The 17309-nt window shown below is 40.7% G+C and overlaps 1 protein-coding gene across 2 annotated transcripts in view; it reads right to left on the bottom strand.

The window, feature by feature from the left end:
* Positions 1-457: 457 nt before the first annotated feature.
* The window catches only part of cramp1 (cramped chromatin regulator homolog 1), a 53507-nt gene continuing 36655 nt past the window's right edge, over positions 458-17309 (bottom strand). For both annotated transcript variants that reach the window (XM_041206215.1, XM_041206216.1), the window contains exons 13-20: positions 15357-15431; positions 14140-14218; positions 11550-11651; positions 10499-10683; positions 8202-8415; positions 6279-6443; positions 3634-3779; positions 458-1480 (exon numbers count right to left, since the gene is read on the bottom strand). In XM_041206215.1, the coding sequence (XP_041062149.1) occupies positions 1328-1480; positions 3634-3779; positions 6279-6443; positions 8202-8415; positions 10499-10683; positions 11550-11651; positions 14140-14218; positions 15357-15431 (1119 nt within the window). In that variant the 3' untranslated portion in view covers positions 458-1327. The remainder of the gene's footprint in view (positions 1481-3633; positions 3780-6278; positions 6444-8201; positions 8416-10498; positions 10684-11549; positions 11652-14139; positions 14219-15356; positions 15432-17309) is intronic.

The raw sequence follows: 17309 nt of genomic DNA, 5'->3' as shown, positions 1-17309 counted from the left end.
GACAGATACGAAAGAAAAAGGACAAGAGGCTGCGATCCAGTAATGGGCTTAGTCAGACCAAACAACTTGTTTCCATGTTATAAAATATGGATCATCCAAGCATTTAGGGAGAATACCAAAATGGCATCATAGGTCACAGTCCAACACATACTAGAAGGGTCAATTCAAGCTGACTTAGCAGCTCAGGACAAAGAAAACAGAAGATGGGGCTGCTGGTGGTGGTGGGGGAGCGGGGGGGGGGGGGGGGGGTGCGCGCGCACGTAACGAGAGGTCCACTGATGCCGTAATTATAGAACCACAAACTAGAAATGTGGAAAGGGCCAGAGCGAATAGGAAATCTAGTATGGCTTGTGAACAAAGAAGGCAATATCATAGCAATGGGAGACTCTCACCAAGAAAACGAAAATCCCAATGAACATATAGCCATTACAAATAAACTAGCACCTAAAAGCACATGTGCAGATTAAGAAATGGATTTAATTCTTAAAGTGACCATCTGAGACTTGATTTTAACTGTCTAGTTCTTCAGTTCATAAGTGCACATTATGTGTGCACTTTCTAAGCATGCTCGGCATCAGCACCATGCAGCTCAAATAGAATTCTCAAAAGTACCCACTGTACGTTAGGCAGACTTTTAAGGGCACACTGCTACAACGGGGACCAAATGCATTAAGCATAAGCTACCGTTAGCATAAGTTATCATTTTAATGATCTCCTTGTACCATAATCAGTCTCACACCAACAGAATAATCACTACAACCATGTGAGCCATGTATTATAACACATTCGTTCAGATTGAATACAGTCTCTAATGTTTTACATCCCCAATAGGATTACTACTGCTTTGCTTTTAGTGGAAAGCACAAATGGGTGTGTTATATATAACAAAAGGTTTGTATAACTCTCTCAGAACATTCTTTATCAATCCAGCAATAATTTGGTACAAACCATAAGAACATCACCAGATCTGCAACAAAACCCCAAGTTCTTGCAAATGGTTTTGTTTCCGTGCCTAACCCAAGCACTGCATTTCAGTTTCAGACATTGGAAGAGAATTTCCCTCTAGTGTTCAGTCCCATCGCAGGATCCTTTTGGCCTCTTCTGTTTTGTAGCTTCACACAATGTCACTGACTGCCAGTTTAATGTTATCATAAATCTAATACTGATTCACGGGAAGTACTGTCAAGCTTATTGCACATTTTTCAAAACTCTCAGTGTCATTTACAAATGGATCCTCCAGTAGTCAATGCCCGTTATGGGCAGCTTAATTGGCAAGGTGCTGAGAAATAGGGGGCTCTAAATGTACCCCTTTGTTCGGTTCATGACCTTACTGAGAGAGGTCACCAATTGGAGGGCCACTGTCAAAAAGCATCTCCTTCCTTGAAGTTTCAGACCCCGAGAGCTCTTGGGCGAGGTCATTAAAACGGGCAATGTAATCCACACTGCTTTCATTCATCATGCACACCAGCTGAGAGTCGACCTGGACAATAAAGACAACAAGTCTGAAAATGAGTTCATGATCTAACATAAAGCACAGATTCTTTAAATGAGAATTTAAGTTCTCCTTTCTTTTCTCCCTTTCTCTGCTACTGCCTGCCTGGCGCATATGGTCATTTTTTTTTTTGTTTTACTTCCTTTGTTTTTTGACGGTGGGGATAATAGGGTGAGGGAGGAATGAAATAGATATGCTTCCCTCAGATGAACACTGTGGCGCCAATATGCCAGCTATGAAATAAAAATACTTCAAAGTGGCTTCACAGTTCAGCAGGCCAACAACATAGGTGTCATTCCATATTCTTTTTTCCAAAGTGATTCTAAACCTTCCTTTGAATTAGCCTTCGTCTGAAAGTTTAGATCTGAAATGCTGCATCACTGCTTTTTTGATATGTAGGAGTGACTTGGATATTGGAATACAGAGTAAAATTTAAAAATTTGCCAATTATCCCAAACATGGAGCTGTGGCAAACAATGAGGATGATACCAATGGACAGCAACAGGGCATAATAAGCTAGCAGAGTGAGCAGAATAGTGGCAGATGGAATTTAGTAGAGAGAAGTGTGAGGTGATTTGTTTTGGCAGAAGGGATAGGGAGAGGAAATAGAGATTTAATGACACAGTTCTAATGTGTACAGTGACAGAGTGAGATTGGGATTCATGTGCATAGATCTTTGAAGGTAACAGAGCATATTGAGAGAGGAGTTATTAAAGCACATGGGATCGTGGGCTTCATAAATAGAGGCATCGAGTACAAAAGCAGGGAAGTTAAATTGAATTTTTATAAAGCTCTGGTTAGGCCGCAACTAGAGTATTGTGTCCAGTTCTGGTCAACACATTTTAGGAAGAATGTGATGATCCTCGAGAGGGTGCAGAGGAGATTTACCAGAATGGTTCCATGGATGAGAGATTTTAGCTCCAAGGCAAGGTTGGAGAAGCTGGGGTTGCTCTCCTTGGAGCAAAGGAGTTTGAGGAGAAATTTGATAGAAGTGTACAAGATTGTGACACGTTTAGATAAGGCAGACAAAGAAAAGCTGTTCCCATTAGCTCATGGTACAAGGACTAGTAGAAGTGCATGAGTTGTAGGGGTGACATGAAGAACAGCTTTTTTATGCAGCAGGTGGTAATGTTCTCAAACTTGCAGCCCATGCGAGTGATGGAAGCAGAGATGGCCACTCGAGGGAAATAAACACACAGGGCTTTGGGGGTTGAGGGGTTTGGGTAGGGCTGATTGGATTGCTGTACAGAGAGCTGGCAGGGATTCGGCAGACTAAGTGGCCCACTTTTGAGCTGTTAGGACTATGACTCACGGCCAATTCAGAATTAAAGCTATGTTATACTAATGCATACTGAAGAGTACATTTTTGTAAACTTAGCAGTAGGCCCAAGAAAGAATGGGAATGTTGGATAATAGGAGCTTCACACACTTTTGGAGCGATTAGACTTAACAGTGTTTAGAAACTTAAAAAGGCACCAGGTTGAACTATTTTTGTACAAGAACAATATTATCATTTCTGAGCAGGACCTTTGATCTCTGAATAAAAATGGTAATAAAAGCTGCAAAGTTCCATGCCACTTGATTATAGAGAATTCCGCTGTTTTTTTAAATTTAGCAGCCGGGAAAATATTAATGATCACTCGACAACAACTTATACCAAATATTTCAGACCGATATTAATTAGGGACTCATCCACTAAAATATGTAATTAGCTAAAGCTGCTGATCACAAAGCATATTTTTTTCTCCACCAAGATTGAAATTGTAAGGTACTGAAATATGTTGGAATATTTAAGGTCAAATGGGTGTCAACTAAGTTTAATTCCACTGATGAATTCTGCCAACTGAAAGATCAATAGTTGCAGCATTCACTCAATATGTTCCCATAGCAACTAAGTTATTTTTACAAGGACCTCAATGTCTCGAAATCATCTTCTGTTACTCTGCCAAGAATATTCAACTTGGAAAACTCTATTAGCCATTTGCGGAACTTAACATTCATACACTAAAAAAAAACCTTGGTAGCTTAGACTTGAGCCTTAAATACTCAATCACATGCTTGATTTTTTTTTAAAAGGTACTTTGAATTTTCTTATTAAAGCATTGCTTAGGTCACATGTCAAATGGAGGCCATCTTCCTACCTCCGAGACGTCTACTAGTGAGCGGGACACAAAAGAATCCCTGGAGTTTCCATCCAATAGGCTTGTTCCAAGCAGAGAGTTGCTATTGCTATTGCAGTTGCCAGTTGTTAGCATCTTCCGCCCTTTTTCAGGTGATATTAGGCTTGCTACAAACAACCCAAAACATCCTGAATGAATACACTGCATTTCTTTTAAAGAGAACGTATGCTATAAGCACTAAATAATAACACAGGTCCCTTCAAGGTCAGGATTCAACCTCATCACTTTTTTAGTGTCAGCTTGGCTCAACCTCATCACTTTTTTAGTGTCAGCTTGGCTCAGATGATAGCACACCTTTCTCCGAGTTGGAAGATTGTGGGTTATAGGCCAACTGCAGGACTGGAGTACATAAGTTACATTAACGCTTTTGGAGTACTCTGAAGGAGTACTACATTGCGGACATTTCATCCTTTGGATGAGATGATGATAAAGTAGAAGAACATGTGTCAAGGATCCATCTTGGCACTAGCTACTTTAATTCTATCACAATACATAGGGATTAAACCAAGTTCCAGTCTCAGCTCAACTTTAGTTGATAAATTGTCACAATGACTATTCAACTAGTTTCTAGGCAGTAGGCTTGAAGGAAGGAGACAAGTCACTTCATTTTAAACATAAACATGTGATTTGTTTATCCATTTCTAATTTGCAGCCATTAACAATTAATGAGCAATTCATTAAATTCGCAAAGCACCCCCACCCAAGTTTTGAGATATTTATCAGCCCACACTTTGAGTTTCATCTGGGACGTTCAAACAGGGGCTTACAAGAATTTAAGAGAATTAGATAAACCAGATTAACTTCTATAGTTAGTGAAAAAAGGATTAAAGAGGACCGCTACATTAATAACTAATTGCAACTTAGTTTGGGGCAAACTATTATTTTCTAACATATGAGAAGCTTAAACAAAGTTTAAGTACTGAAAAATTTTTGCTACAGAATGCATTTGTTCTATTTTTAAAATTGCCACATAAAACCTAAACAAAGTCTAGTGTAATGTTATTCTACTGCCTTCTAAACACAAGCAGAATCCTGTGGAGGCAATGGATACATTTAATGGCTGAAGGGTTCAATGTGCTGAAAACATCAGAACATTTTAATGAGCCATCAGGATAATTAAAAATATTATTCAGAATGTGGGAGGTTACAACTCACCAACAGTAATTTGAAATACAGAAGCTAAAATATCTAGTGTAAGCAGTATAAAAATTCAAAAAACAGACATTAAATCTAGGCCCTATTTGCTTGTTCAGATGGGCATTAAATATCCCATAACCCTTGCTGAAGAAAAGCAGCAAGCTCTTCCAGAATCCTTGCCAACATTCCACTCTGAACTAACATCAAAAACAGGTTACCTGCTTTCACCTCACTGTTGTTTTTGGAATTTTGCCTTGCACCAAATGACTACCAGGTTTTCCTATATAACAGCCAATATAATTCAAAGTCATTCATTGAAATGCTCTGGGATGTTTCTGAGATACAGAAGATAAGTAAAAGCTTTTCTTTCTAGAACTTGGAGTCACTGTTTCAAAATAAAGGGTCACCCGTTTAGGGCAGAGATGAGGAAAACATTTTTGCCCTGAGGGTTGAGACACTTTGGACTTCTTGTACTCAAAAGGCGGGTGAGACAGAGTCCTTGAATATCTTTAAGGCAGAGGTAGATAAATTCTTGAGGAGCAGGGGGGGTGAAAGGTTATCGGGGGTAGGCAGGAATGTGAAGTTGAGGTTAAAAATCAGACCAGTCATGGTCTTGTTGAATGGCAGAACAGGCTAGAGTGGTCTACTCCTACTCCTAATTCGTATGTTCTTAAAATTTTGCCTGCAATATAAAAATCTTTTAACCTGGATGGTAACGATGGTGACACATAGTTATGGCTCATATCCAATCCCAACATTACTAACCAACAAAAACAGTGGATGAAGAATATGACATGTAATGATATCAGATTTGGAATAAGTGGGATGTGTCAAACAAAATATTATACCAGACTTCCTAGCACTCCTCATGGGATTAATTTAATAGATCTCCCCCATTCTCCAAATAAACATTATTTGAATCAACACTAGATGCTTATTTACCCTTTTTTTCTGTACTAAACATCCTATAACTTCTGGTGTGGAAGTTATGGTGGAGTGTCATCCTGGCTCATGACAGAGCGCTGTCCTGAGGTCCTTGCTGATGCTACCTTCTGACCAGCCAGTAATGGGATTATTATTATTGTATTCCACACTATATGTGCATTTCTACAGACACACACAACACCTTAAAAAAGCTTCACTCGTGAGAAAAGTTTAAGTGACAAAGACATGGGACAGGCAAGCTAGATATGTTGTGTATTTATGGTATCCAGAGAACCACGATACAAAACATTTTTAAAAAGTACAGCATTAAGCTTTTGAAGAGTTAGTCACATTGAATCTCTCACTGACTGTGGAAATGGGAAGAGGCTGAATGGGAACAGAAAAACAAGTCACTGTCTCATGATGAATCTAGAGATTTAAAATGGGAATGAGACTTTGCAAGGTATGTTGGTATGCTTAAGGAATGTAAGCCATGATGGGGTGTAACACACCTCCTGGAGGACAATAAATTATAAAACACTTACACAGCAGACTACCCAACGACGAATCACCAGAATCATTTGGATACCACTGTGGATCGTGCGTGGGAGAAGGAATCCAGTTACGTTGAGGACTGGCTGAGGGAGATGGGAGACTCTTTGAGCTGTCACTACCATTCAACTTTGTCGGAGAAAGAGAAGCACCATCACCTGTTAAAACAGAAGAAGTGAAATAGGTCAGAAACTGGTGCTGTGAGTAAATTACATTATACCAGTGACTACACTTCAAAATACTTCATTAGCTATAAAGCACTTTGGGACATCCTAGAGTTTTTTGAAGAGGTAACAGAGATTGTTGATGAAGGAAAGGCTGTCGATACGGTGTATTTGGGCTTTCAAAAGGTATTCGATACAATGCCACACAACAGGAAAGTTATAGCTCATAGAATGAAAGGGGCAGTAGCAACGTGGATACAAAATTGGCTGAGGGATAGGAAACAGAGTAAAATGGTTAATGGGTATATTTCGGGCTGGAAGGTGGTTTGTAGTGGAGTTCCCCAGAGGTCAGTGTTGGGGCCCTTGTTTTTCCTGATACATTATATATATATAAAAATGATCTGGATCTTACTGTGCAGGAGACAATTACAAAGTTTGCAGATGACACCAAACTTGGGAAAATTGTAAACTGTGAGTAGGACAGTGTAGAACTTCAAAAGGGCATTGACACATTGGTGAAGTGGGTAGATAAAGTTCAATGCGGAGAAGCGTGAGGTGATACACTTTAATACAAAGAACACGGGGAGACAGCATAAATTAAAGGATACTATTCTAAAGGGCGTGCAGGAGCAGAGATACCTGGGTGTATATGTACATAAGTCATTAAAGGTGGCGGGACAGGTGGTGGGAGCCGTATCTAAAGCATACAGTATTCTAGGCTTCATTAATAAGGGCATAGAGTACAAGAGCAGGGAGGTTATGATGAAATTAAATAAGACACTGGTTAGACCTCAGCTGGAGTACCGTGTACAGTTCTGGGCACCGCACTATTGGAAGGATATGAACGCAATGGAGGGAGTGCAGAAGAAGTTTACGAGAATGGTTCCAGGAATGAGACACTACACTTATGAGGAAAGATTAGAGAGGTTACGACTGTTTTCCTTGGAGAGGAGACTTGATAGAAGTTTTCAAAATCATGAGGGGCCTGGGCAGAGTAGATAGGGAGAAACTGTTCCCACTCATAAACGGATTGAGAACCAGAGGGCACCGTTTTAACGTGTTTTGCAAAAGAAGCAAATGCGAGGTGAGAAAAACTTTTTCACATATGAGTAGTTAGGGTTTGGAATGTGCTGCCTGGAAGTGTGGTGGAAGCAGGTTCAATTGAGGCATTCAAGACTGCATTGGATGATTATTTAAATAGAAACAATGTATAAGGTTGTGGGGAAAAGGCAGGAGATCGGCACTAAGTTAAAATGCTCAGAAAGCCGATGCAGACATGATGGGCCGAATGACCTCCTTCTACACTAACAATTCTGTGATCCTGAGTTCATAAGAATCAATATATAAATGCAAGATTTTTCTTTAAGAGCAGGTTACACACCTAATTGTCCTGTGACAATTCACAGGCTATCAAATGAGGAATGACAATGCAATAGTACAAATCAATATTCATGTGGAAATAAAACATACATGTGTAAAAATAAGTGACTCCCAGCCACAGAGTGCTGTAAACACAGCTAACTCTCCATGTATTATTCTAATGTTAACTTTGAAACCATGTTTCAACAGATTATTACTACTTTAAACTATTAGTTTTCTCAACAGATGAGTTTCCTACTTTTATTCTATCATTGACATTGCTATAACAGTGCTTTATCAGAGACACCTTTACTATTTCCTATTTTTCAAATTAGCCAATAGTGCAAGCTACGGTACACCACACACCAGTCGAATATAATTTCTTCCACTTACCACCAACATACTGAGTGGAGTTGATAGCAAGCTCAATGATGGAGTCGCTGATTTGACTGTGGGGTCCACCCTGGGACAATGTATCCTCTGGAGGTCCTGGCAATGATATATCCAGGAGCGCTGAGACATTTGGAGGAGAAGTGAACAATGTGTTGGGAGTTTCGCTTGATGGAGAAGGCAGGCCATTCTGAAGTGTATGTTTTTCGAGATCCCTCTGTGCAGAAAACAAATACACATTAGAGGTTAAAGCTGAGTCATTTAACCCACAGAGAACATAGCTAAAAGCTGCAGGAAGAACCCCCTCAGTCAAGACAATCAAATTCATTCTCCAGGCGAAGCAAGTGTATAAAAAGCAGGGTTTAAAAAGAGCAACATATCTCACAGAAAGGAACATTTTCAAGAAAAGTTCTGATGGATTTCACAACTGCATGTGACAGTTTAAATGCCATTTTTATTTTCAATTTTTATATATTTTTATACACAGGTTAATATATTTTGTATAAATTGGATATACACTAACGTACAGTGGAACACTCAAGTGCCTTCCACCACTTTCCACTAAAGTCACAAGATAGCTGAGTTTGCGGTATATCAACTTGCAATAGCGAGGGTATCTTTCAATCATCCAATAAACTTGTATTCAATTATTCTTCGTGAAAAGACCTCTCAAGACCAATGTTATTTCTGATAGCTCATCAACTGAAGAAACTGAGCTGTACAAATTAGACTAATAATGTAGCCAGATGCCACTGACATCTTTGGGACCCAATGTGCATATTTAAAGAATCATAGAATCAAAGACTGTTTATGGCACATAAAGAGACGACTTGGCCCTTCATAGAAGGGCTCCCTTTTGTTCCTGTGGGCATCCCATTCACCTGCTCAAAAGAGCAGGTTAACATCAAGTGGATAGGCAACAGGATCAGAGGGGGCAAGTGGCTGCCTCATATTAATTGCCTTTTTATTTTTATGCACAATAGTGTTAAGAAAATGAGGGCCACCAACCCTAGATCATGACTGGATGACAACAGTGAGCATATTTAAATCCTGCATCTTTCCCTCTAGTCTAGCCTCTTAAAAAGAATTTCTATTTTCTTTAAAACTTAAGTATATGAAATAAGAATATTTCTACAATTTCACATGATGGTTTTTAGGCCCTTTGAACCTTTACAATGTTACATTTAGCTGCAGGCTGAGGCTGCTGGGCACCACAGACAGGGCAGAATTTCCTCCGATCGACACCCCACCATTTTAAGTGGACAGGCCAATTAAGGCCCGCCCAGCATGACATCCACAAGGGAGTGCACATATGCCGGTGGCGCGGGGGGGGGGTGGGATGATTCCCTGAGCCGAGGATGTGCTCTTTCACGCATGCGTACGAGACAGTGCACTCATCTCCCTGAGGCTAAGTGCTGTCTCAGGGAGATTACTGACAGTGCTAAAAACTTTAAAAATAGAAAAATTTGAAATATTATTAACATGTCCCCCACATGTGACAATGTCACAAGAGATGGGACATGTTAATAAAAAGGACATAAACGTTATTACACTTTTTAAAAATGGACATGAAACTTCATCCCGCCAGTGGATGAGGTTTCAGGTTTTATCAGAAGCCCGCTGGAGCTCTGGGCTTGCCCGCCAGCCTTAAGGTTGGACAGGCAGGTCCATTAATTAGTTTAATGACTTTGTCAATGGCCTCAATTGGTCACTGACAGGTCGGTGGGCACATAGCTAATTCCACTGAGCCTCCGTCCATCTGAAAATTGAAATGGGGCAGGATGACGTCAGGAGTTCCGCTCGACATCATCCCGCGTCGGTGAGTGGGCCCCATCCCCGCCCCTGGAAATCCTGGCCATAAGCTAGTGACTCCCACCTAGCAGCTATGGTTCTCAATTACAAGAAAGCTTGATACAATGAAAGTGCTACCCTTTCTGAGCATTTTTACAGCATAGGAGAACAGAATTGCTCACTTAGGACTGTGGGTGCTAAGGAGACCCCCATTGTCACCAGCCTGCCCCTTCCAATCATAATCAGTAACTCAATAGAGTAACATATGTGCAATACCATGAATGTGTTTTAGCTGTTTGCATCAACAATGGTGAAACGCATAATAATCACACACTAGGCCCACGCAATTATGAGCAAAATTATTCAAGGTAACTACATTAATTAGAGGCATGCTGTAGACTTAGAATTTAACTCAGATAAACACCAGAGCTTGGAGTACCATATTCAGAAGGAATGACACAAAAATACAGCTTACAGAACAGTAAGTGCTAATGGCCAATGACACTCACCCCTGTCGAGGTTGCTGTTGTACAGCTTCCATTCTGATGGACTGAGGATAACTCTTGGTCTGAGGTCACTATAGAAACTCCTTCTGTTGACAAAGAGGTCAAATCTTGCGATCCTTCTGCATCAAGGGTCTGGACTGGGCTGCCTGGAATTATGCCTGCTGATTTAGCTGCCATGTCGATTGCACCTGGTGCAAAAGAAACAGTTTGACCAATTTACTCCACTTACATCACATTTGTTTCAATACATATTTAAAAAAAGCCTCTGCTGCAATTTGGAAATCGACAAGTACATCTTAGCATGATCGGCACCACAGTAGTGAAATGAGCAGAATGTTTCCCTAAACAGGTCTGCTTAGGCAAAGTTTATGAGAGAAAGCTTTCGCAAAGTATTGTTAACAGATAATGATAATGTATCATAAGAAAATGATAATTCAAATAAACAGGAACAGAATTATTTAACAACAGTGAATTAACTACATTAAAAAGAAATCTGATTGGAATACCACAAAATATGCTCTAACAACAGGATGGGATCTGAAACTCAGAAGTAATTGACCAATGGAGCTATAGCAAGAGTAGAGTTTTTACAATGAGGGTGAGACGTATAATCAAGGTAGTGTTACAACTAATAGCTGGGAATATAACAGAGCTATGGTTACTTGTAAAACAAAAGCAGAATTGCTGCTTGCTATCACAAAACCCAGAGGAATAATGCTAAATTTTTCTACCATAAAATATCTGCAAGTTATGTTCTGTAAATTACTGAGGCAATAGCAGGTAATTGAGCCTGATATTCCTTGAAAGATGACAGCATTTGGCATAACTTTTAGAACGTAGCTGCAACATATGATTATGCACCTAGATGTACTTTCTTGGCTAGTTCCTAGATCTTCTCAATAAAAATAGATTGCTTATAGCTCTTCGCAGTCTACAAATCAAGAGGGCCAAAAAGTAAAGTGGAAAACGGAAAAAAATGAAAGGCACACAAAATTTAAAGCAACACATTTGCAGTTCTTTAAAACAGATAACTTTTGAAACATTTGCAACTTACTGGAGAGCTGGCTGGTAGATGATGGAATGGCTTTTGGAACAATAGGACGAGCTAAAGATGCTTTGGAAAGTGATGATTGAAGAGGACGGAACGAGCCTGTACCTAAAACATAGAAAAGCATAGAGTTCACAACAGTCAATGGGGGCTGGGCAGGGGGGCGGTGGAGAAAGAGGGGAATGGGGGGAGTTGTCAGTGCTTTTACTGGATAGTAACTGTAGCATTGCTACAAAGAAGAGCAACATTGTCAAAGAGATGGATTTTCAGCAGGGTTTTACAGGAAAGAGGGAGAAGGGGAGGGGTGGGAATTCCAGAGTGTTTAGCTCTGACTGCTGAAGGCATAGTCACCAATTGTAGGGTGAAAGGAGAGGTGGATGCACAAGGCCAAAGTCAGAGAAACAAAGCATTCTGGAGTGGTTGAGGTTGCGGGGCTGGAATAGGTTATAGCAACAGAAGTGTGAGAATTTAAAATTTGAGGCATTGGGGACCAGTAACAAATAATGGTTAGAAGAGTTAGACTTATGGGTGAGAAAGATTTGGTGTGCGATAGGATATGGGCAGTGTTTTGAATAAGCTGAAGTTTACAGAGGGTGAAGGATGAAATGTCAGCCAGGAAAGCACTGAAATAGCTGAGGCTGGAAGTGACAAGGGCATGGATGCAGCAGATGGACTGAAGCAAGAGCAAAGGGAGACTTGATAGGTCGTACTCTGCTGTACTAATCTATGATCCTAGGCCTTAGAAACTTGACTCAGGGTTGAATAAGTTTGCAAACAGTCTGGTTCAGCCTGAGACAAGCAGTGGGACGAGGATGAAATCGATGGCAAAAGCAGAGATTTGTGGCAGGGGCCCAAATCACTGGGCTTTCCCTCCACAACATTTAAGTGGAGGAAATTATAGCTTATCCATGGCTGATATTTGACAAGCGGTCCAAAACACAGGGGCAAGGGAGGGATCAAGGCATATTGTAGGCAGGTATTGTTAGGTATACAGGTGCCAGTAGAGCACTTGAATTTGTCCTCGATGTCTCTGGATTACCACAGTTGCTGCCATTAATCAAAACCTTCAGTTCAAATTTGAAACTTAAGGAACATTCCAAAATGACATGTTATTATGCTTATTCTGTATTCGTGTTTAATTCACTGACACTTCTCTTCTAGAGGTGCCCAGCTTGAAGATGTTCTGCTCATCTCTCTAACCGGAGTTCCATTTGACTTGTTCACCATCATTTTTGCCCTGTCTAATCAGTCTCTTTACTTGTCCTATTAATACCCCAATTTGTTTGTTACCCACCAAACCACTCATCATTCAGTCTCGCCTGCCTTCTACCTCATCATGGATCTTCGTTTTAGTTCTTACCTCCCCTCTCTCCTTGCCCTGCCTCTGCACTTGCTCAATATCTGTCGTATCTCTAACTTTTTCCAGTTCAGATGAAATGCTGGACAGGATGTGCTCGCAAGCTTCAGGATTAAATGGGGACCCGAGCCAGCACTTAATGGCAGCATGACTGGCACAGCGATATTCCTAACTGGCTTACTAAGGAAGGTGTGCAGGCTTCCAATGCTAAGGCAGGTAGGAGACCTCAAGAGTACCTCAAAATGGAGGCACTACTGAAGGGGTTAAATTAAATATATTAGCTATAGAGGTCTACAGCACAGAAAAAGGCCCTTCTTTCCATTAAGTCTGCAGCAGTCAAACAAGTACCTAACTATTCTAATCCCATTTTCCAGTACCAGCCATGGCATCGCAACCGCACATCCAAATACTTCTTAAATGTTATGAGGGTTTCTGCCTCTCCCACCTTTTCAGGCAGTGAGTTCCAGATTCTCGCCACCCTCTGGGTGAAAAAATTCATCCTCACATCCCTCTAAACCTCCTGCCCCTTACCTTACATCTATGCCCCTTCGTTATTGATCCCTCCACCAAGGGGAAAAGTTTCTTCTTGTCTACCCTATCTATGCCCCTCATAATTTTATACACCTCAATCATGTCCCCCCTCAATCTCCTCTGCTCCAAGGAAATTAACCCAAGTCTATCCAATCTTTCCTCGTAACTAAAATTCTCAAGGAGTCAGGAGGAGGAAGCAGACAAACTCCTCAGTTTAGGGGTAAAACTCCTCTTCTTGGTGGTTTCCTGGGATCCCTTTGGGGAATGGAGCTTCTGGCTCTGAAGGCCCTCCTGGATTGCCACAGAGAGGTCACCGCTGGCAGCCTCCACGAGGTGGGGGCTGCTCTGCCACCAGCAAAATGCTGGCCAGCCAGTGAAATCACCCTAATTGGAGGCTTAATTATACAAGCTAGTTGACTGCCTCTGTGGTGCAAGCACCAATCCGCTTGCCCCCAGGTACATTGCCTCTGGGAATGTTCCCCAGTGGCTGGAATACATCAGGGAGCCACCCTGGTGCGACACACAACTACTTTCTTGCCCTCCTTTGCCAGTCTCAAAGCCCCACCTCTAACCCTGCCACCCCAGGGTCATGGAAGTTCAGCCCGTTAGCTCTGGTTTTCTCTCCACAGATGCAGCCTAACCTGCCTAGTATGTCCAACATTTTCTGTTTATATTATTCTGCTGATCTGTTTGAGTGATTATAGATACCTGTGGCAGAATTGGACAAGATAGAAAAGGAACAAACATGTTGAGAGGAATTTCCAGTTGGTCGTGGTAACAGAGTTCTCTGTAAAAAGATTAGAGAAACAAGAATGTTTTACTCAGCAAGAAGCAAAACAGAAACTTCAGTTTAAACAGAATATGGTTTATTATTAACCAAATGAATATTTTGCTCTTTATGAAGAGAAGAATTTGTACATATTTAGCTGAGAAACGTTAGTTGATAAACTACTATTTGGCAACATTCAAATGAACTTTAAATGTGCCCATTCTTTGAGATGGGAGTTAATATTTTTGCCCACTTGAATGTTTCCCAAGTAAAACGCAACAAAATATGACAGGAATAGAAATATAAATCCAACTAATGCAATTCTTTGTATGATAGTTACCCCTCTAATTTTTCTCTAGTTTCCTTTCAATCTATTTCCCATATTCTCTCTGCTTGCTTGCCTTGCCCACAGACCTACTGCAACCAAAGGCCAGACGAACTGGTCTCATGTCTCCATCTAGCTGATCAAGCTAGTCTGCAGCAGGATGTGGTTCTGTGATTCTTCCTCTCCACGAGGAAGCACACAACTTCTATTTTGCAACTCCTCGCTGTAACCATGTTGAGAATAAGATCTCAATGGAATGAGCATGGAGCCAATATTCCATTAGCTCCACAGATAGCAATGAGATAAATGACCAGATAATCTGTACATTTGGTATAATCTGTAAATTTGGTAGTACCAACTAAGGGGGTAAAATTGGTCAGCACACTGGTAAAACTCAATATTATTCAAAGAATAGAGCTATGGGTTCTTTTACGTCTGCTGGAACCACTAAACAGTTATGCCTCTCCTTTGATGGTCAGTACATCCAATGATGCGGCACTCCCTCATTACTGCATTGGAAGGTTAAACACACAATTTATTTGACCTAGAAGCAAGAGTGCTACCAGCTGAGTCAAAGTGACACAAATCATTGTTCGTCAAGCCTATTTATATCGCAGCGAGAAATACAAATACATGCCTCTATTTACTGTAATATACACAATGGGGTGGAAACAATACACATTTACACTCAATACGTCAATCAATTTGGACAAAATTGAGCAATTATGTATGCAGAATGTGAAATTATCACATTCATCGTACAAATTTTGTGGTGAAAAGAACATCAAGGGCTCAAAACTTTACTTCTCAAACATGTAAACAATTTTTTACCTGAACCACCAGTGGCTTGCGTGGACGATTATTCCGTAACTTCCTTTGCTTGGGTAAGTAAATGTCTGGTGGTCTCTGAAATAGCAACAGTGTTATCAAAAAAAGCACAGATACTTAAGCCTACTGATGAACATCACGATCACTAATAAGTACTCTCCTTTTAAGTTTTCTAGAAGCCTTTAGCTGGTTCTCAATGCAAAGTGGGTCATGGATGTAATAGCAGCGCATTTAGAAATACATAATCTAAATCAAGCAGAGTCAGCATGGCTTCATGAAGAGGAAATCATGCCTGACAAATTTATTAGAATTCTTTGAGGTAATAAGCTGGATAGATAAAGGGGAACCAGTAGATGTAACATATTTGGATTCCAAAAGGCATTTGATAACATACCACACATAAGGCTCCTTAATAAGACGGTGTTGGGTGTAGTATATTAGCACGGATAGAGGCTTGGCTAACCAATAGAAGACAGAGAGTTGGGATAAGGGGGCCATTTTCAGGATGGCAACCTGTAACTAGTGGAGCGCCACAGGGATCAGTGCTGGGGCCTCAATTATTTACAATATATATTAATGACTTAGATGAGGGAACTGAATGTACTATTGCCAAGTTTGCAGATGACACAAAATAGGTGAGAAGGCAAGTGGTGAGGATGACGAGGATACAGACAGGTTAAGTGAGTGGGCAAAAACATGGCGGGTGGAATATAATGTGGGAAAATGTGAGGTTTTGCACATTGGCAGGAAGAATAGAGGAGCCGAATATTATTTAAATGGAGAAAGACTGCAGAAAGCTGCAGCACAGAGGGATTTGGGAGTCTCAACAAGTTCAACAGGTAATAGGGAAGGCAAATCAAATGTTGGCCTTTTTTTCAAAGAGAATGGAGTATAAAAATAGGGAAGTCTTGCTAAAACTACATAAGGGACTAGTTAGAACACACCCAGAATACTGTGAACAATTTTGGTCCCCTTATCTAAGGAAAGATATACTGGCATTGGAGGCAGTCCAGAGAAGGTTCACTAGGTTGATCCCGGGTATGGAAAGATTTTCTTATGAGGAGAGGTTGAGTAGGTTGGGCCTGTACTCAGCAGAGTTTAGAAGATTGAGAGGCGACCTTATTGAAACTTATAAGAATCCTCGGGGGCTTGACAGGGTAGATGCTGAGAGGTTGTTTCCCCTTGTGGGAGAGTCTAGGACCAGAGGGCATAATTTCAGAGTAAGGGGGCACCCACTTAAAACAGATGATGAGGAACTTCTTCTCTCAGAGGGTAGTCATTTTGTGGAATTCTTTACCGCAGAAGGCTGGAGAGGCTGGTTTGTTAAGTATATTCAAGGCTGAGACAGACAGATTGTTAATCAGTAAGGGAATCAAGGGTTATGGGGAAAAGACAGGAAAGTGGAATTGAGGATTATCAGATCAGCCATGATCTCATTGAACGGCAGGGCAGATGCAGTGGTCCTAATGGCCTACTTCTGCTCCTATGTCTCATGGGTCATTGTTAGAGCTAGGATTGTCAAAATGTAATCTCGTCCAGACTCAGATCAGTTTTACAGTTAGTGAAAGGAGCAATAGTTGACACAGGAATGATTTCCTGCTTCTCGTGCTTTAGCAATGTTGTGAGATTGACATAATACAGAAAAAAACCTGCGTCTATAATAGTACCTTTCTTCTGGTCAGGATGTGTCAAAACACTTCCTAATCAATGAATTACTTTGTAAATGTAGTCACGGTAGTTATGTAGGTGAGTATAGCAAATGTCAATTTGTACAGAACAGGGTCTCACAAACACCAATGAAATAAATGACCAGCTAATCTGTTTGGTGACAAGAATTGAGTGGTGTACACAGAATTAACTGCCAGTTGTTTCTAATCATAGCTTACCACCAAGAGGAAGATTAACATAAATAACCTAGAAAACAAGATTTATCTCCAACATCAATCTCACTGTTAA

This window comes from Carcharodon carcharias, chromosome 15 (genome assembly GCF_017639515.1).
Source record: "Carcharodon carcharias isolate sCarCar2 chromosome 15, sCarCar2.pri, whole genome shotgun sequence".
Lineage (NCBI taxonomy): Eukaryota > Metazoa > Chordata > Chondrichthyes > Lamniformes > Lamnidae > Carcharodon > Carcharodon carcharias.
Note: the sequence above shows the minus strand (reverse complement) of the source record. Positions and strands in the feature narration are given on the sequence as shown.